At 35.6% G+C, this 22,860-nt stretch overlaps 1 protein-coding gene across 1 annotated transcript; it reads left to right on the top strand.

The window, feature by feature from the left end:
- Window positions 1-2,969: 2,969 nt before the first annotated feature.
- lnpep (leucyl/cystinyl aminopeptidase) lies at window positions 2,970-22,511 on the top strand. The gene is made up of 18 exons (XM_056237549.1): window positions 2,970-3,049; window positions 7,767-8,589; window positions 8,746-8,884; window positions 9,953-10,084; window positions 10,186-10,306; window positions 10,463-10,614; window positions 12,551-12,664; window positions 12,770-12,901; window positions 13,038-13,169; window positions 13,367-13,518; window positions 16,687-16,778; window positions 16,877-17,060; window positions 18,017-18,173; window positions 18,292-18,476; window positions 18,687-18,848; window positions 18,940-19,080; window positions 19,823-19,904; window positions 20,017-22,511. Exons 1-18 carry the CDS (start codon window positions 3,004-3,006, stop codon window positions 20,146-20,148), a joined length of 3,078 nt encoding a protein of 1,025 aa, XP_056093524.1. The 5' UTR covers window positions 2,970-3,003; the 3' UTR covers window positions 20,149-22,511.
- Window positions 22,512-22,860: the final 349 nt, after the last annotated feature.

Here is a 22,860-nt window from a genome sequence, read left to right on the forward strand (position 1 = left end):
ATCCTAATTTAAAAGTACAATTCTGTTTTCGCATCATCTTGGAGGGTCTGAACTTCTTCACCCGCACTACCCCCTCCCCGGTGCGGGTGTGTCAGTTTCCCTGAACCAGAGAGCGGCTCCCGGACTCCTCCTAGGACAGGTTCTGCGCTGGTGACCAACTTCTAAACAAAACAAACATCTTTTCTCAGACATGCAATGTGGAATGGGTTATCTCACCAAAAACATGACATATGGATGGACAAGACCAAGAGGGCAAAATTTGGGGCCTATCAGGAGCAGCCTGTACATTAGTTCAGTCAAGCACCCTTTCCAGCATGCTGAGCACTCGCTTTAAAGCACCTGTGTCACTCAAGGCCATGTGTGTGGGCGCTGTGGCGATCTCAGACTTTGTGGTCTGGGCACTGGGGATGCATGCTGCTGCGTTCACTGCAGTGTTTTCCACAATAGTTGTCTCTGCGTGGCTGACAGCAGCGGTCGCTACTTAAAAACGAGCAGTCAGGAAGAGAGTAAGAGTGTGGTTTCTTTGTTCTCAGCTCCCTTTGATGCTCATCATGGCTTCTTGCACCTCTGATGATGACCACTTGGTGATAGGCTTGCACCTACCCTTATGGGACAAAAATATATGGGAATATACTTCAAAATATAATGCAATATATTACATAATACATATCCATATATGGGAAACTATAGTACTTGTATTTTTCAATATATATCCATTGATCCATTGGCTATATATTAATCCATTTAAAATATTTATAAATTAAGACAAAAATAGCATTACATGTACACAAAGTTTTATCCTTTATTGTGTACATATATTGCACCTACATGCTCACATATAAATGTAAATGTACATTTCACACACACACACACATATATATATATACACACATTCACAGAATGAGTTACAACAGATTTCTAGTTCCCAGCATGCTTATAGGGCAAATGTTAAAATTAAGTGTAATTTAATGTGTTTTGCTCAATATTAATATAGGGGATATTTGTTAGTGTTTAATGTTCTATTATTTTGGAATTTAAAAGGTTTTCTGGTATGTGTGAGTTTTTGGGGTTACATTGTGCTGAAGAGTAGAGCCTGTGACAATTAGCCTAATACCTTCAAGACTATGTTTTTAAAAGTAATGGCTGTTCAATCCTCAGCACAGTGATAGTCTATTGGCTAAATACTTCAGTGCATGCAGGTGTGCTTGTGCTTTTGTTAACTAGTTTGAAAAATGTGAAACATTTACAATGTAAATAATAAAAAATAAGAAATATATTACATGATATCTTTCTCTATATATGTGAGTTTATGCAGCATGAGTAAATATATCTGCAATATTGCACATGCAAATCTGATCACATCTGTATATTATGAAGTGTATTACTGAATATAAAATTACATTATGATATATTATCACATTTTTTTTCAATGAAAAGTGGCTATTCCTTATGTATTATTCAGTATATTGTAATATATGTACACAATATATCATGCTGTATATTTTTTAAATCTGTTAAAGGGATAGTTCACTTTGAAATAAATTTTTAGTATGTTTTAGCTTACCTCAAGGGCATCCAAGATGTAGGTGTCTTTGTTTCCGCAGTAGTTTCAATTTTGATATTTTTAGGTCAAACCGTTCTTGTCTGTCAGTCATATAATGTCTGAGGCAACATCAGGGCAGTTTGATCATTTTCTTTACATCATACAACACTATCTGTCCTGATTAATCCTTTACCCTTCCCCAAGACTGGTGTAGACATCTTACTCAATTTTAAGCAGCACAACTGTTTTCAACACTGATAATAATCAGAAATGATTCTTGAGCAACAAATCAGCATATTAGAATACATTTCTGAAGGATCACTGAAAAAATGATGCTGAAAATTCAGCTTTGATCACAGAAAAAAAATACATTTTAATTATATTTACATTGAAAGGTATTTTAACTTGTAATAATATTTTGCAATATTACAGTTTTTTACCGTATTTTTGTATTAAATAAAAGCAGCCTTGCATGGTGAGCAAAAGAGACTTGTTTCAAAAAGGATGTCGATTAGCACTGCATTATTCATATACGGTAGGCCTACTTTATTGTCAATAAATAGCTTGAGACACAGTAACACTCAGACTGTAACATGCCAACACTCTCGTCTAATGTAGGCCTGTAGGATAGGCCTGAATGAAACAGACATTACACTAGTGTTAGCGTTACATAATGTTTAGATCGCCTCGTTTTGGATAAGAATAATGACAGGTCATACATAGACTATCTTGACTATCTCCTTGAATTTAATTCACATTGGCCTCTGCGTGAACACACTACGTCCCCCGCGTATTCGGCCAGATTAGCTGTAAACAGTAGCAGTCAATGGAATTTCCCCATAGAGAGCCAAGTAAATGTGTGAGTGAGGGCTCCTTTTACTGTCGCTAGGAGGCAATATTGCTTTACTTCAGTTCACACAATACACTCAAACCACCCATAATATAGGCTAGCTGTCAATGGTGTCTATAAAAAACATAAATAAATTAAATCATTCACATACAAAGTGTTTAAGGATTTTTAATAGAATTAGCCTATTTTTCCTTCCATTCTAGGCTAATCAAAAAAAGCCCGTACAATACCAATTGCATCAAGATGAACTAAATTGCAAATAGCCTAATAGCTTAATAATAAATAAAACCACATAATTACGAACCACGTAATTATTTGTATACCTATTTATCAATCTGGTGATATGGTGGCTTATCAGTATGGAATTGTCTGTTTTCACAGTAGGCCGTCCTCCTCAATAAACAGATAGGCAACTGCTGAAAACAATGACCCAACTATTTATAACGATTCCACTGCACAAATGTGCTGCACACTGCAAGCTCTTGAGAATACACCAGCCTATTGTAGTGTTTTTTCAGAGAGTGAAATAGTTTGCATGTGATTGTCCAAATTGCTGAACATTGACGCTATTACAGTTGTTCTTGTTGAGCATGGCAGTCTGTCTTAGCGCATGGAATCTGCAAACCATTTAAATCATCAGGAATATGGAGCTATTGGTATGAATTAATCTCTTTATAAATTTTTTATATGTAGATTTGATGTTATGTTTCATAGGCTAAGTTTTAATCAAATTTTTGTACATTTTTAATTCAACGATTTTTTTACTTTCTATATGTGTCTGTGTGATTATATGCGAAGCTGTCATTAATGAGGATAAAATGGATCAATATGCCAGCCAGCCAGTCAGTGGCTGTATTTCTTTAGGAGTGCAGCAGCAGTAGTGCTGCCTTAAAGGGAGAGTTCACCCAAAATAAAAATAAAAAATGTCATCATTTACTCGTGTCGTTCCAAACCTATATGACTTTCTTTCATTTGTGGAGCACTAAAAGAGATGTTAGGTGGCATGTTAGGTAATCAGAATCAGAAGAATCATAATTAGATTTATTTCCAAATCTTGGTGAAGCTTCCCAATCCCACACACTGTGTGTGACACACAGGGGGGAAAAAGAAAGAAAGAAAAACATGACACATAAAATAAAATAAGACAAGTGATAAATAGTGTGTTTGGAATTCCACATGTTTTTTTCTATATTCACTTTCCCCCCATATTTATCATTAAAGTCAATCGGGTTCGTAACAGCATGACGGAATGTCCATTTAATGGTGAACTGTCACTTTAAACGGTGCTGCTGAATGGGGAAGTAACACTCGTGTTGCTTGTTTCGCAGCAGTGATTGCCACTTTTAGCTTGTGTCCACTGTTATATCGAAAAACAATGTGCAGCGATGGCTCAATAAACCGCTGATCGATCATTTGACTGCTGTGAAGTGACAGAGCTGTAGATCAGGATAACAATGCTAAGCTAGCAACAGTTGATCTGATGCGTTCCTGCGTTGAGTGAATGTGTTACTCTTCACCTCTCTCGGGATTAAACATCCGCACTTTCAGCTGAAACAGGATTTGTTTTTACTTCAGAGCTACATTTAATCATGGATACTTTTGAAAGCGGTAAGGCTGCAGCTAATATGGACTCTTCATTTAGCTAAACGAAAGGTCGTGCACCTCAAAAAAAGTTATCGGCTAACATGCTACAGCTAGCCGCTTCGCTTTTTATGTATAATGCGATACAATTTCCTCAAGTACTGCTCTTGTATTCATGTTTTTATCATGGTCCTTGATTTGTCCAATTCAGAGTTAGTTATCGAGCTGGTTTGATTAAGTAGGCAAATGTAACATGCAAACTTCCAAGCTGGCTAACAGACAACATTTAAATAGCCATTGGTGCATCTGCGTCGACAGGTCATGACAGGATCTCTGATTAAATTAAATTGTATGTTTATGAGGGGAAGTGAATATAATCAGTAATTAGATCAGTAATTTATTTGTTTTGGTGACTGTCATTCACGCGATCTCTCACAATGTTCTGCTGTCAGCATCCACATTTGACTTTATATTCCCTTTAAGTCATCATCACTGATCTGATACTAGTCTATTACGTGCATCAAGACCTAAATCTCCAGAGTCCCAGGGTTCATGCTTTGCCCGAAATATTGTCCTAATCTTTGCAAGGTGACATTTGCTGCTTTGTGTTTTATGGTCTTGCACATGTGTAACACACAGACACAGGCCAGCTGGGTGTCACTTTTTACTACTGTCTTTGCTTATCTCCTAGTTTAGTTAGCCTAAAATAGTTTCTGTGTTGTCTGTCAATGGCAGCAAAAGCAAAAGCAAAAAAAAAAACTTGTTCTTGTTGACTTCCTGAATGAGATTTTGGCTGTTGAAAGTTTCGCTCACAAAAACTGTCAAGAGCATTTTTTTTACTCATTTTTAATGCTTTTGTTTAAAGCAGTTATTTTAGAAGCATCACGATTGTTTCATGGATTACAAGGCGCGCAATAAAAAAAAAAAAAAAAAAAAAAAACGAAATGTGATTAAAGTTACCATGTAATCAAATATCCTTATTTTTTATGGAATATTGCTCTGTGTTCTTTATTATAAAAACGATCTATCATTTATCAGTGTGTATAATGTATTATTATTATTATTATTATTCATTTGCTCATGTAATCTTTCATTAAAGTCAGCAGATAGTCTTTTCTTCCTTATTGTAACGGATATCCCAGTGAACCGGCTTTTCGAACAAGAAAAATGTAAGACGGACCATCATTTTGTCCAGTGGGAATTGATTTGGATGGCTGTTGTTTGCTATTGCTGTGACAGGTTGTCCCGCCCTCGTGCCAGTAAACACTAGAGAAGAGAAGAGATGTCAATGCAAGAGGAATTTATTTGATTAAAGATTGTGAGGTCACATGAAGACAAAAAAATGTGCATAGATAAATAATTCATAATGAACACTGCAATATTCCATAAACAATAATTGTCTATTTTATTTTCATGGTGAATCTAATCATCAAATTAATCATCAAATTAATAAACGTATTAATTTGATGGCGGATCCAGAAAGGTTCAAACGACCCATGCGAAAACAAGGATAAATATCTGAAAGGCTTTAAATGTAGGCCTAGTCACGCAATGCTGATGTTGTTAACATTAACAATTTGACAACAAAGTATAATTTGCACGGTTTGACGTGATATGATAATCGATCGTTAGATTTAATCAGTGCGATTTACTGCAATGCTTTTTTCCCTTAGTTGGTCAGAACAAAAGTGGATGTTACTTACTTGTTCAGATGACATTTTAGGATGAAAATTCTTATGTTGGTCATACTTCCAAAAAGAATAATCTGTGATTCTGAATGCCAGTATCCACACCGGCGCGGCGACTGACAGCCTCACTCTCTCCTCAAACATTGTGTTCATCCGCGCTGTGCCGTGTCGAAGTACAACTCATGTAAAGTTGATAATTCCGCGAATTACTGCAATTGCAGATTTCGAACAGAGATGGCGACAAAGAGGAAAAACTGCGGACTGCAGCTTTAATTACTTTTGCTCAACTTTTTGAGGACTTCTTTTTAACTTGCATTAGTTTGCCTATAATATAAGGGTATATTACATGACAATGATGTTTAAAAAAACAGAAAAGTTTTTCCTTTGCTGTTTTTGAAAAGTTTCGCGTAAAGGCGACAACGTTGTCAAAACGCTCACCGTTCACACGGATCCGTGAAAATGACTAAAAACACTGCATTATGCATGCCAGGCCAATGTCACTTTGTAAGGAAACACTAAGCACACAATACTACGCATTCTTCTACAGAGCGGTGAATACAAACAGTAAATCTATACTTTGCCGGAGAAGTGTAAATTCTCTTGGGCAGCCCAAATAAAGTCCACCATTGTTGTTTTGGTTGTCAAGTTCTCGCGTATGCCTTTGACTGAACGTGTAATACGCATGCGCATGATGTCACCGTTTTAAACATTTTTTGCACTTTGAAACGCATTTTCGAAAGTTTCTGTTTTCAGGCCTCCAAACGCTGTTGTCTGAACAGCCAATGCATAAAAAGGTGTCAGTTTTAGTTGAAAACAGGATTGTGTAAATGCCTCCTTAGTTTATGCTGTAGTATCAAAATTGCTATCAAGAATTGTGAAATTTCACTAGCCTCTAAAATGTTGGTATCATAGCAGCCTTATTTCCTGTAAAATATACCTAACTTGATGTATATCGCTATCGTGAAAACAAAATTACTCGTATAAGGTTTTGGTCAACTCTTAATCATGTTATATAATCGTGATAACAATATTGACCAAAATAATTGTAATTATGATTTGTGCTCTAATCGTGCAGCCATACCCTCCAGCAACCTGTCATTTACATGAGATCACAGCAACAACTCATTGATCTTATCAATTCCAGATGGACAAAATCATTTGAGAAGTCATTTCACTCAGATATGCGTCACAGCAGGAAAGGAAAGACGATGTCAACTTCCACTCCATGCCGACTTTAACTGACATAGGTTAATTATGGCATCTTAAAGCAGATAGTCTTGAAAAAATAGGCAGCATTTTAATAACATATGCAAAATATATGATTAATTTATGAAATATGATCTTGATATGTTTCTGTGAGATTTATTAACTTAAGGAACTGTAGCAAGTGTTTGCTTATGTGCTTATGACTGAATAGTCACAAACTCTGAACTGTGCTAAACGATAAATCAGGCATGTTGTTGTTAAAAAAAAGTTGAAATTCAGGCCACTTAAAGAACAAGAGTCTTTGTGCAGCAGACCTGAGTTTGACCTCAGGTCAGTAGGTAGGACACATTTTAGTGGTTTCAAGCAATGTGTTAAACAGTAATTTGATTACTGTTAACTTAGAGCCTTGATTTGTTATTGAATTCATTTAGTCTAATCCTCTGTGAAAGGAGTAAAAGAGGAACACTGCGGTGGTCACTTTATTTTCTGTCAGGGTATTGACAAATCATATGCAGACAATAGTTTAGCAACACTGAATTGAGTATGATGTGCATTGGTGACAGCCTGTGGTCATGGCTGGAAGTATTTACTGAACCGAATCTTACCGATGATCTTAAAATGAAAGAAAAGCACATTTTCATGCATCTCTGTGCATACAAAAATGCACAGAGATGCATGAAAATGAGCTTTTCTTTCATCTTTAGTTTCACTTTCATTTGTTTTCTTCCTTTTGCACTCTGACTTAAACCACTTGTGTAGGCTGACTACAAAATCACTCAAGTTTTCAGAAAAGCTCTTGGTTATTTTAGACGGCATCGCTCTTGTAAACAGGAAGCCACTTCCAACAACCGTGCTTTTGTATTCACTTATGTTTTTATGTTGCTACTCTAACCTACAGAAAGAGCTCCCCTGCCAAGGAACATGATTGAGAACAGCATGTTTGAGGAAGAGCCAGATGTGGTGGATTTGGCGAAGGAGTCCACTTCCTACCCCATCGACTCAGATGATGTAGTCTATGAACCCCGCAGCTCGCGACTTTTAGTCCGAGGCCTTGGGGAAAACGACCTGGACGAAGACGAGGAAGACTACGAATCCTCCGCCCGTCTTCTTGGCATGTCCTTCATGAACCGTAGTTCCAACCAGCGCAGCGCTGCCTCATCCTACACCCGCCACCAGCCTTCTGGATTGTGCTCGATGCCTTCAGCTAAGACTACGGTGGTAGGTGTTCTCCTCCTGGTTGTGGTGGTCTCCGTATTCATGGTCATTTACTTCGTTCCAGGCTGCACTTTCACCAGAAAGGGGTGCCAAAAGACAAATTCAACCATGGAGAAAATCTATCCAATTTCTACAAGTGATGAACTTTTCCCATGGACAGAGTTGAGGTTACCATCCAGTGTGCATCCAGTGCATTACAATATTTCACTCCATCCCGACCTGAAGAATATGACCTTTCAAGGCAGTGTGTCAATCAAAGTGGAAGTGTTAAATGAAACAAAGATTATTGTCCTGCACAGTTCTGATATGAACATAACCAAGGCCACTTTCCAAGATAAAGTGGTCCACTTCCTGGAGTACAAACCTTGGCAGCAGATCGCCATCAAATTTCCAGAAGATCTTAAGAAGGGGCTATATGTTTTGAACATTGACTACACAGCAAACTTCTCCAACAGCTATGATGGCTTCTACAACAGCTCCTATGTCGACACAAATGGTACAAAAAGGTATTTGCAGTCCAATTCACCTTTGTGTAACTTTCTGAATATTTAGGATACATTTGAATGAACTAGTCTGCTTAAGTGTGTACATTTACTTCTACTTAGTTCTATATCTTTATGCCTCTCAAACACTTCTTTTAATTCACTCCATCTTTCTTCTAGAGTTTTGGCCGCTACTCAGTTTGAGCCCTTGGCAGCCCGCAAGGCTTTCCCTTGTTTTGACGAGCCAGCTTTTAAATCAACTTTTCTAATTAAGATTACCAGAGAATCCAAGTATATCAGTCTTTCAAACATGCCAAAGGTAGTTTTGTTTGTTTGTTTGTTGACTGTTTTTCCCCTTTAAATGAAATCTTTAAATTGCTGTGTATTGTGTGTGCTCTTGAATATGTGGTTTATGAGGACACAAATGTGTATAATGACATGGGTATTACAACGTAAACATGGTTTATGAGGACACTTCCTGTGTCCTTGTAAACAAAATGGCTTAAAAACATACTGAATGTTTTAATGCAGTAAGTTTTCGGTGATGGGTAGGTTTAGATATAGGGTTAGTATAAGGGGATAGTTTGTACAGTATAAAAACCATTACGCCTATGAAGAGTCCACGTAAACCACATATACAAGTGTGTGTGTGTTTGTGTATACACTACCGTTCAAAAGTTTGTGTTTGTTTTTGTTTAAAAAAAAAAAAAAAAAACTTTTATTCAGCAAGGATGCATTAAATTGATCAGAAGTGATAGTAAAGGTAAATAGTAATAGTAAAGGTAGATAGTAAAGTAAATTCTATGATGTTAGAAAAAAAAAAAAATATATATTTAAATTTATGCTGTTCTTACCATTACTTTTTTTTATTCATAAAAGGATCCTGAATTTTTTTATCACAGTTTACACAAAAATATCAAGCAGCACAACAGTTCACATCATTGATAATAATATAGTAATCGTTTCTTGAGCATCAAATCAGCATATGATACTAGATTTCTGAAGGATCATGTGACACTGAAGACTGGAGTAATTGCTGGTGAAATTCAGCTTTGCCATCACAGGAATAAATTACATTTTAAAATATATTACAATAGACGATGGCTATTTCAAATTGTAATAATATTTCACACTACTGTTTTTACATTACCGTTTTTTTACCCTCACATTACTGTTTTTGTATTTTTGTTCACACATGTTCTTACATTCAGTCTTGGTGAGCATAATAGAGTTATTTCAAAAACATAAAATATTTCTGATCCCAAACTTTAGAACAGTATTGTGTATATAATATTTGTTTTATAAAACCATTTTCTTATTTTTCTTTTGATAATTTTATAGTTTTGTAATTGTATTGTCCATACATTTTTGTTTTAATTTTTTTAAGGTCAAAACCACGGATTTTAAAAATGGCCTTCTAGAAGACGAGTTTAAGGAAAGTGATACAATGAGCACTTACCTGGTTGCATTTATTGTGGCTGAATTTAGTAGTTACAGCACGAATGTCTCTAATACTACGGTATGTATTCTTCTCAAAATCGTTGTCTTGTGTTGAAAATATTCTGGAAACATATTGCATTACGGTATAGGTTTTGTTTGTTTTCTTCAAATGTTGTGCAGGTGTCTGTGTATGCCGTTCCAGACAAAAAGGAACAAGTGCATTATGCTCTGGACGCCGCTGCAAAACTGTTGGAGTTCTACAATAATTTCTTTGAGATTGACTACCCATTAAGCAAGTTAGGTAAGACACCATTCCTTACAAAAACTCTTCAAACGGGGATTATTAGATTCCTAGAATAGCTGAATGTACACACTAATGTAATTTTATGAATAACAAACTTAAAAATGTTTAGTTGTGTTGCCTTACATGACCACGTTTTCTTTCGAAAATCAATAGATTTAGTGGCCATTCCTGACTTCCTCGCTGGAGCCATGGAGAACTGGGGACTAATCACATTCCGTGAGACAACTTTGCTAGTAGGGAATAATTCCTCCCCTCTAGACAAGCAACTGGTGACTTCTGTCATTGCTCATGAACTTGCCCACCAGGTAATTCACTTTATAAATAAAGAAACATTCTCATGACAGGGTAATAGTCACGTTCAAATGGTTTATAACTATTACTGGTAAAAGCAGACATTTGGCATTATCAGGACCCACAAATATTGCCCCATTGCATTGTTATACATTATATATATATATATATACACACACACACACACACACACACACATATATATATATATATATACAGGGCTCCAGACTAACTTTTCCACTGGTTGCACTGGTGCTACCAACTTTCTCAGTTGGTCGCACCAGCATATGATTTGGTCGCACCTTTTTTTTTTTTTTTTTTTTCATGCCATGGGATTAATCAATGCATGCTGATGAATAGTGGTTTTAATGGACCAAGGCTAGCAAAGGCTTTCTGGGTTGCAGCAGAAATACCTGTAATATATTAATTATCATTGCCAAATTTCAGGATTTTCATGGATTTTGGACAGTAATTTTAATCTGTAATTTTAAGCATTTTACATTTGAATTATATACAATCTATCTATTTACATTTGAATCATATTCTATCTATCTATCTATCTTTCTATCTTTTAAAAATCATTAAACATTCAAATGTATGCATTACATTTTAAAAGATTAGAGTATTATAATAAACTGATACAGATTTTTCGTTATCAAAGTTTATAGTTGTAACAAAAAGCAGAAATCTCACACTCCTTACCTTCTGCATTTTATAATAATTTCCTTTTCCTCTGTCGAGCGATCATGAGAGTAATCGCTCGACAGAGGAAAATATAACCGCTGAAAAGGGGCTCTGTGTTTCGTGAGACCATTTTTATCATTTTTATATGCCTTAATTCGTGAATTCGTAATTGGCGCGTTTCACCATCAGTGTGCAATGCGCGTGACGTCTACGTTCCTCAATAAATAAACTGCACGTGTCTTGCGGAAGAACATTGTAGACGGAACTTCTCTCCGTTAATGTCTATGGCGAGTCACGCAGGCACTGGGCTACTCCGCAGCCGAGACGACCCCGGGATAAAATAGTCCGAATATAAACACTTATTATAGGCGTACCGTAGTGATTCAGAATAAGTCAAAAACACGGTTTGGAAAATGGATTCATGATGTAGCCTACTCGTTCATTTTGAACATAAGTTACGGACTGCAGCAGCTGATACAACGGCGTTCTGTTGCTCAAGCGTCCACTCGCACAAATGCGACCACATAACATTTTAACTCGCACATTCTCAAAAAATGGTCGCATATGCGACCAATTTGGTCGCAGTCTGGAACCCTGATATATATATATATATATATATATATGTGTGTGTGTATATATATATATATATATATATATATATATATATATATATATATATATATATATATATATTAGGGCTGTCAAATGATTAATCGTGATTAATCACATCCAAAATAAAAGTTTTTTTTACATAATATATGTGGGTGCACTGTGCATAATTATTTTATATATATAAATACACACACATGCTTGTATATATTTAAGAAATATTTTCATGTATATACTGTATATAGATTTATATATAATTTATATTATATATAAATAGAAATATTTTATATATAAATAATATTTTTTTCTTAAATATACATGCATGTGTGTGTATTTATATATATATATAGAAAATAATTATACACAGTGCACCCACATATATTATGTAAAAAAAACGTTTATTTTGGATGTGATTAATCATTTGACAGCCCTAATATATATATATATATATACATTATATAAATGTATACATTATACACAGTACACACACACACATATTGTGTAAACACAAACTTTTATTTTGGATGCGATTAATCGTTGCCCAGCACTAATAGTAATATAAAATACAAATGATCAATCGTAAATGAATTCTTTCAATTCTAATAAAAAGAAAAGGCGAGTCAGACATGCTGTTCATTATGTTGTTTTTCTCTTCAGTGGTTTGGAAATCTGGTGACTATGAGATGGTGGAATGATCTTTGGCTGAATGAAGGATTTGCAACCTACATGCAGTACATGTCGATTAAAAATGTGTTCCCAGACCTTGACATAGTAAGTTTTAGACTAAATTAGGAGAAATACCCTTTAGCTCTTTCCGTACGTTATTTTTTGTTGTTTGAATGTGTCTATATTTAATCTTGTGTCTTTCATTTCCAGGGCACTGAATTCTTAAATGTTCGATTTAAAGCACTAGCCAAAGATGCATTGAACTCGTCCCACCCAGTGTCTACTGTCGTGAGCACCCCAGAGCAGGTTGAAGAGATGTTTGACTCTGTGTCTTATGAGAAGGTATATCATACATTACCTATTACTTGTGAAGTGTGCCAGTTTTCAAAAACAGCGTTAATTAAGCCATTGTAATCATTTTCATTGATTGTTATTGATTGTTTATCTATTCTCATAACTTGTTTCTTGATCATGCAAGGGTGCTTCAATACTGCTGATGCTCAATGCAACCCTCACAAATGGGGAGTTTCGAAAAGGAGTGATTGAGTACTTACTAAAGTATAACCGATCAAACACAGAAAGTAAAGATTTATGGAACAGTCTTTCTCAGGTCAGACCTTTTTTTACTAGATTGAATTTAAAATGTCTGAACAGTGATTGCTTTTCAATATTTACGATAACAAAGCAAATAGTTTTTTGTTTTTTTTAGTGTCATGCATACAGTTACTATACTTAATGAAAAAGCAACTGAGCTAATATCTGAGCCATGTTTTTATTAGCGTACACTGACATCCATGTTCTCCATAGGTGAGCAAACAAAATTTAAGTGTATCTGAGATGATGAACACTTGGACTGTTCATAAGGGCTTTCCTCTGGTCACAGTGAAGAGGAATGGCACTCAAGTGACATTGTCGCAAGAACATTTCCTTCTGAATGCTGAAAACAGCACAGACTACAGGTAGAGGATTTTAACAGTAAAACATATATCTACAAATGTTTTGTAATGAATAAGGGCGAGATTAGATCCGTTTGCTGTTGGTTAGTAATATTCTTTAGGCTCTTTTTGCTACTTTAGGTACCATATGTTCCGGAGAATAAGTTGCACTTGACTATCAGTCGCACCGGGTCAAAATTCTGTCATCATTTACTCATTACTCACTCGTGTCATTCAAATTCTGTAAGACTTTCATTTATCTTTAGAACACAACTGAAGATCTTTTTAATAAAATCTTAGCCAGTTATGTACCCTCCATTGACAGCTACCACTTTGACACTTCAAAAAGTTAAGAGATTGTAAACCTAATCCAAATGAATTGAGTGGTTTTGAGTCAGAATTTGCGGAGACACGATCACTTTATATGATGAACAGATTTAATTTAGGCTTTTATTCCCATTTAAACATTGATCAGTGAACATAAACAGAAGCTCAACTGAACCTGCTTGACAAACGAGAACAAACCTCTTGAAGCTCAAACGTGCTGCGTAACACGAGAATGAACCTCATTGGTTCTTGAGGAAGCTCAAACGTGCTGCGTAACACAAGAATGAACCTCATTGGTTCTTGCGGAGCTCAAACGTGCTGCGTAACACAAGAATGAACCTCATTGGTTCTTGAGGAAGCTCAAACGTGCTGCATAACATGAGAATGAACCTCAGTGGTTCTTGAGGAAGCTCAAACGTGCTGCGTAACACGAGAATGAACCTCATTGGTTCTTAAGGAAGCTCAAACGTGCTGCGTGACACGAGAATGAACCTCATTGGTTCTTAAGGAAGCTCAAACGTGCTGCGTAACACGAGAATGAACCTCATTGGTTCTTAAGGAAGCTCAAACGTGCTGCGTGACACGAGAATGAACCTCATTGGTTCTTAAGGAAGCTCAAACGTGCTGCGTGACACGAGAATGAACCTCATTGGTTCTTAAGGAAGCTCAAACGTGCTGCGTGACACGAGAATGAACCTCATTGGTTCTTAAGGAAGCTCAAACGTGCTGCGTGACACGAGAATGAACCTCATTGGTTCTTAAGGAAGCTCAAACGTGCTGCGTGACACGAGAATGAACCTCATTGGTTCTTAAGGAAGCTCAAACGTGCTGCGTAACACGAGAATGAACCTCATTGGTTCTTAAGGAAGCTCAAACGTGCTGCGTGACACGAGAATGAACCTCATTGGTTCTTAAGGAAGCTCAAACGTGCTGCGTGACACGAGAATGAACCTCATTGGTTCTTAAGGAAGCTCAAACGTGCTGCGTGACACGAGAATGAACCTCATTGGTTCTTAAGGAAGCTCAAACGTGCTGCGTGACACGAGAATGAACCTCATTGGTTCTTAAGGAAGCTCAAACGTGCTGCGTAACACGAGAATGAACCTCATTGGTTCTTAAGGAAGCTCAAACGTGCTGCGTAACACGAGAATGAACCTCATTGGTTCTTAAGGAAGCTCAAACGTGCTGCGTGACACGAGAATGAACCTTATTGGTTCTTGCTCACACGTCAAGCGAACATGCTTGAGCTTCCGTTTACTTCAACTGATGTGTGAGTTGATGAATGTTTATATGTGAATAAAAGACTAAATTCAATTTGTTCATCATATAAAGCGATCGAGTCTCTTCGACCTCTCAATTCATATGGATTAGGACAATCATATGGACATATGGAGATTTTACGATCTCTTTTAAGAACTTTTTGAAGCGTCAAAGTGGTAGTTGCGTGGCTGTCAATTGAGAGACAGAAATCACTCAGATTTTATTACAAATAATCTTTATTTGTGGTTTGGAATGAAATGAGGGTGAGTAAATGTGACAGAATTTATTTTTTTGGGTGAACTAACCCTTTAAAAGAATAAACAAAGATCGCATCGGTTTATAGTTCATTTTTTTGTTATTACTCTTAGAAATACCAGTACATAAAACGGAACGTTTACAAACATAGTGGCAGTAAAGACATTTATAAAGATTTCTATTTCAAATACTAACTGTTCTTTTGGACGTTTTATTCACAAAGAAAATGTATCGTGATTTCCACACAAAAATTAAGCACCTCAACTGTTTTAACATGGATAATAATAAGAAATGTTTCTTGAGCTGTAAATCAGCATATTAGAATGACTTGTGAATGATCGTGTGACACTGAAGACTGGAGCACAGCTGTGGCCAAAAGTATTGTCAGTGACAATGTTTTCTGCTTTAGTTGTTGTGGTGTTTATTAACATTGTTTCTAGATTATTGTGCAGAGTGATCGATGCATCAGCACATGGGAAAGTGTGAACAAGTCCTAGTCATGTGAAATCACTCCTATGAAAGCCTTATTATCATTATTTTCCAGTATACCATAGAAACATGAAAATATAAACTACAAATACTGAAGTATAACTTCTATTATATTAGTATAATTTATGTCGCTGCCAATATTTTTGGCCACGGGTGTAATGGCTACTGAAAATTCATCTTTGACATCACAGGAATAAATTACGTTTTAAAATATATTAAAATAGAAAGCAGTTATTTTAAATTATAATAATATTTTTAGGGCTGTGCAAAGATTAATTGCGACTAATCGCATCCAAAATAAAAGTTTGTGTTTACATAATATATGTGTGTGTGCTATGTATAATTATTTTGTATATATAAATACATATGCACGCATGTATATATTTAAGAATTATTTGCACGTAAATACTGTGTATATATAAATACATAATCTATATTATATATAAATATTTTATATATGAATAACAGATTTTCTTAAATATATACATGCATGTGTGTGTATTTATATATACAAAATAATTATACACAGCACACACAAATATATTATGTAAACACAAACTTTTATTTTGGATGCGATTAATCGCAATTAATCTTTGCACAGCCCTAAATATTTTACAATAATTCTGTTTTTACTGTATTTTTTTGATCAAATAAATGCAACCTTGTTGAGCATAAGAGACTTTCAAAAACATTTCAAAGTCTTACCGAACTTTGAACTGTAGTGTATGGCATGAGATAGAATAGTATTGTTTGTATTAAGGTTCCAGAGGTTTAAATGATCTATTAAAACAGCAAGCTTTACTTGATGTCCGCCTCTCTTAATGTTTAATGTTAATTGATCGACTTTTGTGTTCCATATAGCACCTTGTGGCATGTTCCCCTGACATACGTGAACGACAGCTGTAGTGTTCTCAGCTCCTGCAAGCAAGTGTTTCATCTCAAGGACAAAACAGGTGAGCATTGTCCTCAGGACCGAGTGTACGGACACAGACAGATTATTCCAACCACTGGAGATGATAATATATTGTTTGTTGCTTTAAATCTTTTCCAGCCATATTAAAGCTTCCAGGTGAGGTGAAGTGGTTGAAGTTCAACTTCAGGAGTGATGGCTTCTACATAGTGCATTATGATATGGAGGGATGGAAGGCCTTGATTGATGCTTTGAATGGGAACATAAATGTCCTCCCCTGTGAAGACAGAGCAGCTCTCATCAATAACATCTTTGCTCTCTCCAGGTAGATTTGATTTTAAATGAAAGGTTAAAGGTATTAGACAAGATTTAAAGAGCTGATGCTACAGGATTCCTACAATCAAGGAAAACCTGACATTATCAGGAAATCATTCATTTATTATTATTTACCAATAGTTTTTATTGTTGTGATTCAGCTATAAAATATTGTTATTTGATAATACTGCTATTTGCAATTGCAGTTTCACAAAAAAATAATACACAATTTTTAAATAGTTTAAAAATGTTTTAAATAATTATTCCATCGTGAACATCTGGAGAAAGAAACACAATGATTGGTGTGGGAACTGAGTGTTGTACATTTGAGAATATGTCATAGTGATGTGATAATACTGTAATACCCATCAAAACCAGCATGCAATATTTATATATGTTTTAATATTTTTTTCAAGAATATTTTCTGCAGTGTAAAATTAAATGATTTGTCCTTTTTTATTTTTTGCATTCATTCATCAAAATACAAGAATATAGTTGAAATATTATTACAATTTAAAAAATTGTCTTATAAATATCTCGTTATGCTATATTATCACCAAATATGGGATTCAATCTTTTTGTCAACTTTCAGTTAGGACAGGTATTGTATTTATATTTTAAACTGACTGATTGTAGGCCTCATTGATCTGAGCTTATATTGGTCAAAAATAACCATCCATTGAAAATGAATTGGGGGGAGATCGAAATTTTGTGTTCAGGAGCATGTTCACCATGTTCATGTTAACATATTTGCTTATGTACTCGCAAAGATAAAAGCCTCGGACCTGTGCATGCTTGGATACATGCGCGCGCACACACACACACATTCATGTACACAAACAAACTATTAAGAGAATTACAGGCTCTCTTTTTCAGAGAGATCAATGAGGTCTACGATCAATCAGTTTCAAAAATATATATATGTTTATTTTTGGGATGGTTAATTATGCTTCATGTTTCCTCCAGATTGGGAAGGGTGTCCTTCAGGCAGGTCTTAAACCTAATGGATTACATCAGAAACGAGAACGAGACGGCTCCTCTGATTGAAGCTCTCTTCCAGCTTGATCAGATTTACAGATTGCTGGACAAAAGATCAGAATTGAACTTGGTGTCTAGAATGACGGTAGGAAACAACGTTCATCTGCAACATTTATGTAGCTGTTGTATTCAAATGTCTCTCTTTATTTTATCTTAGGACAATGTATTTAGTTCTAAAAGTTGTTTGACTTCAATCGTTGCAGGGTTACATCGACTCCCATTTTGGAAGTTTGATGGAGAGTCAGTCATGGGAACTGGAAACTTCCGTGTCGAAGATGACGCTTCGGTCCGCCCTGCTGGAGATGGCATGTTCCCTCAACAGACTCAACTGCACAACACAGGCCAAACATCTGTTTGATCAGTGGGTCCATTCCAACAAGACTTCTCCGTAAGTTTGAGTAGTGATTGACCCGCTACCCTTTACTGAATTATTTGAATTGCTCTTCGTTAACTGATAACTAGTCTTGTGATTTGCACAAAAAAAAGAGTCATTATTGTTAGTTCTGCAAAGAGAAGGAAAGAGATATTGTCTAAAGCTCTTGACTCTTGTGCTCCTAACTGCAGTTTTTTTCTCTTGTTATATGCTGTGTTGTATTAGGATTCCCAGTGATCTCATGAGAACAGTCTTCAAAGTTGCTGCCCAAACAGATGACGGATGGGATGTGCTTCTAAACACATATAAACACTCCATCTATGACGCAGAGAAGCACAAGACACTGGAAGGTTTGGCCAGCACTCAGGATGTACGGAAAATCCTTTGGTAAGGCTGGACGACATGTTCTGTTGGGAGGGAAAATCTTTCGAGCTGTCAACACATGCAATATTGAATTTCACTTGGTTTTCCATTTTAGGATTCTGAAGAAAAGTCTTGATGGAAGTGAGATTCAAACTCAAGACTTTCCTCTGGTGATCCACACGATTTGCAGGAACTTTGCTGGCTACCTCTACGCATGGGATTTTGTGAAGGAGAACTGGGAAAAAATCACTCAAAAGTGAGTGGTGAACTTTTCATATTTAAAGAATCAAAAAACAACTGGAGGAGGGGGGTTACTTAAATATTTGTTTTTAGCAACATTTTGAATCCACACACATTTAATGTAAATATTACACCTTTTAGTCTTTACATGCATGTGCATACACTGATTGTGCATAGTAAAGGTAAATAAAACAAAATAAAGAAAAAGGGAAATTTTTTTTAATGAAAACACCATGTAAACAATGTTCGTCCAGACGAACAACGATGTTCTAAAACGGAAACGTTTTTCCTTTGCGTTTTGTTGCGTACAGATATTGTCAAACTAATGTTGTCAAAACGATCCCCGTTCACATGGATCTGTGAAATTAACTAAACTAAAGTTGCTGTATTATTAATGCCAGGCCAGTAGTTGACAATGTCACTTTGTAAAGAAACAAATTCATATTTTTGTTGTTTACATGGGGAGGATAACAGTACCATTTTCAAAACATGCACTTTGAAACTAGTTTTCAAAAGCTTGTGTTTTCAGGCACCCAAAACGCATAAAAAGTTTTCCGTTTTTAGTTGAAAACGGTGTTGTGTAAACGGCCCCTTAGTGGAGAAAGGTCATAAATGTTTTAAGGCCAATATAGAAACCAAGATTTTTATAATGAGGTGGTTTTGCAAATGTATCAATTAGTTCATTGTACGTTAAAGCATTCAATGTGTAATTTAATGTGTAATTTAATGTTTTCCCTTTTCCATTTTCTTTATGCAAGGTTTCCTCTGGGATCTTTCCCCATTCAGAGCATCATCATGTCCGCAACCAGTCAATTTTCCACAAAAACTCATCTCATGGAGGTCTGTTCATTCAAAAAAAAAAAAAAAAAGATCATATATATTAGTTAAAATTAAAAAGTCCAATTTTAATTCATGTTTTTGTACTGAATTATTTTTCACCCTTCTTGTCCAGGCCCAGAACTTCTTCAGTTCTCTTGGGGCGAAAGGTTCTCAGATGAGGATCGTGCAGGAGGCCACTGAGACCATTAAGCAGAACATGCGATGGATGGAGAATAACTTGAACACGCTCCAGCACTGGTTGTAGTGTGAGGAGGAGACTGCTCCTCTCTTGTGCCTCTCACTTCCTCAGGTGATGTCACCGGGCACATGCAGGTGTGAGTGATATAACCGATATTACAGCCAGAGCCATACATGTACAAACGTTAGGTCAAACTCAAGACAGAAGAGCAGATTTACTGGGATGTAAAGGGCCGTTTAAAAACATCTCTTTTCAGGGCGTCTTATTTTCCACTGAACTGTGACCCTAGCCAGAAGCTTACTAGATATCTGCCTGAAAACATTTAGCCTTTAATACTAGCTATGTAAATGAACAAGTCTGGATATTAAGCGTAAAGCAGATGTATTTTCTTTCTTCCTTTAAGTTCTGAGTGAAATGAAAGCGTAAAGTCAGCGGCATATGATTTCCTGTGTCATAACTTTAGTAATGCTGCTTGGAAAAGGTTGGCGTGTTTTCTTTTTGTGGTTCGTTTTTCGAGGGCCCCAACTCGGTATATGTATGGCTCTGGCCTCGAGCACTATTTGCACTATACACAAATTCACCTCGCTCAGGGCAAATCTGGTTGTTGTTTAAATATCATGATGCATTTAATCCCTTTTACTTAATGTCGGTGGCTACAGACCAAAACCTCCCATCAGTATCTCTTAAATATGCCCTTATCACGCAATGCCAAAAACAATAGTTGCCTAGTGAAATACTGAAATCATGTGACAAGAGATGTGTCACAACAAGCCCCTTTCTTCTAAGTATATAAGTTTTATTTATGTATGTGCCGCTGATGTTTTTAATCATTTGCAAAGTCTGCAATGCTTGTTATCCAGCACTGTGTAAATGTTATTGCCTGACAAATGTTCCAACTTTCATCCTTTGCACAAGATTTATTTTAAAGTTTAATTTTAGAGTTGAGTGTGTATATTATGTATTGTTTGTGCAGGCTTGCCTATAGGTAAAAGAGAGTTTGTTTGTCATTGGAAAGATTAAGTTAGCATTTCTAAAACATAAGTGTGGATTTTATTTTGGGTTTTGCCATGATGAAGCTGAAATATTTTAGTTTTGTTGTAAAATATAAAAGAGGCAAAGAAAATGTAAACTCACACTCGTTTTACCCATATGATTTGACTCAGATATATATATATATATATTTGTTAGCAAGTTTGGTAAGTCTTTGTGTACAGAGCTTTAGTTAAGGGTAATTTGCTATTGTCAAATTGCTACAAGACAAAAAAAGGCCTCTAAAGTCACATCACTGATGGAGAGTTGTTAGATTTTTCACTCCTTGCTCATCTTAACTGGTTGCTACTGATTTTTTTTTTTTTTTACTCTTCAACGATTTAAGGTTTTTGTGTGTGTTTCTTCACATATTTTCCTCGCCGATTTTCTAGCTATTCAGGAATTGTTTTGGCAGAATGTTTAAAATGCGTTTAGTTTGTCAAAAAATATGGAGTCAAAACAATATCACAATCTCGCACAAATGCATTTGTCAAGATGCACATTTATGCATTTAATTTATTACATTTTGTAAACTCATAATACAGGCCACAAATACACACACACAATTTAGCTTTATTTTAATGAACAAAATCTACTGGGATAGTACCATCAGATGATGATGTGTGTGAATATTTGTGCATTTTTATGCATGCATTTCTAATATCGTTTTAGCTCCATACAGATTTTTAGTTCTTTCCATGTGTGAGTGTGAAAATCTGTGCTCACTGTGAGTAAATTAATACTTCCAGGTTTTTGTTTATAGCTCATAAAATGTCATATATGACTGGTACATTGTAATACAGCTGGTACATTGTTATTATTTCGTTTGTAGTAGTTGTTTTGCCCTTGCTCAGCAGCTTTATTCATATATTTGTGATAGAAGTGAATGATAGTCTTTAAAGGAAGGACAACGGCAGCATTGTTACACTGTAATGGACACTTCTAATGTTAGTTTGGAGCGTTACAGTTATCGATGAATGTATTCATGTTTGTTACTATGGATCGGTTTAAACACAAACATTTTGATTGTAATTCCCATGTATCTGAATTCATCTGGATTTATAATATGGTCAATTAAACACAATGAAGTGTTGAATCAGTTTTCTGAAATTATTTAGATGTCACCGTTTCAGCTGTCATAATTTAGGATTCATATAAACCTGGTGAATCCTGTGATGTCCCTCATGAGGTGTTTTGTGTTATTGGCTGCCATTCACAAAATAAGTATCCATGTAATATTTTTTTCCGTGTGTTTGTGTCAGGCTGCTTAATAGAAATGCTATTTTGGCAAGATTCCAGATGTTAAACGGTTAAACTTGACAGTTTAAAGGAGAAATATGCTTGCTTGTGAAACATTTGCTGTGTTAAATGACTTGAAAACCTTCTAATGCCTGAAGAAACAATAGATTTATTTGTTTGACCAGGATTGAAAGGGGAAAGTGTCTTATTTTATGTTGTTAAACAGCTTCACACTGGGTTTGGATTCTAACGTTTTTAAGATGTTGCTTAATGAAAAACCACTGACCCATCTTTATAAAAGACAAAAAATAAAATTAAAATAAAAATGTGTGCACAAATTCCACAAGTTTTCTGTCTAGATATTCAGTAGATGGCAGTGTTCTCTTGTTCTTTTTTCCAAACATTTATGTGCAAGAACACATAATGTGAAATAAATAAGTACTGTAAATGAAAAACATAAATGCATACTGTATGCTCCATATAATGTTTATTTGTTTAAAATATTAAATG

Source organism: Rhinichthys klamathensis, unplaced genomic scaffold (genome assembly GCF_029890125.1).
Source record: "Rhinichthys klamathensis goyatoka isolate OS25496 unplaced genomic scaffold, OSU_Roscu_1.1 h1tg000019l_1, whole genome shotgun sequence".
Classification (NCBI taxonomy): domain Eukaryota; kingdom Metazoa; phylum Chordata; class Actinopteri; order Cypriniformes; family Leuciscidae; genus Rhinichthys; species Rhinichthys klamathensis.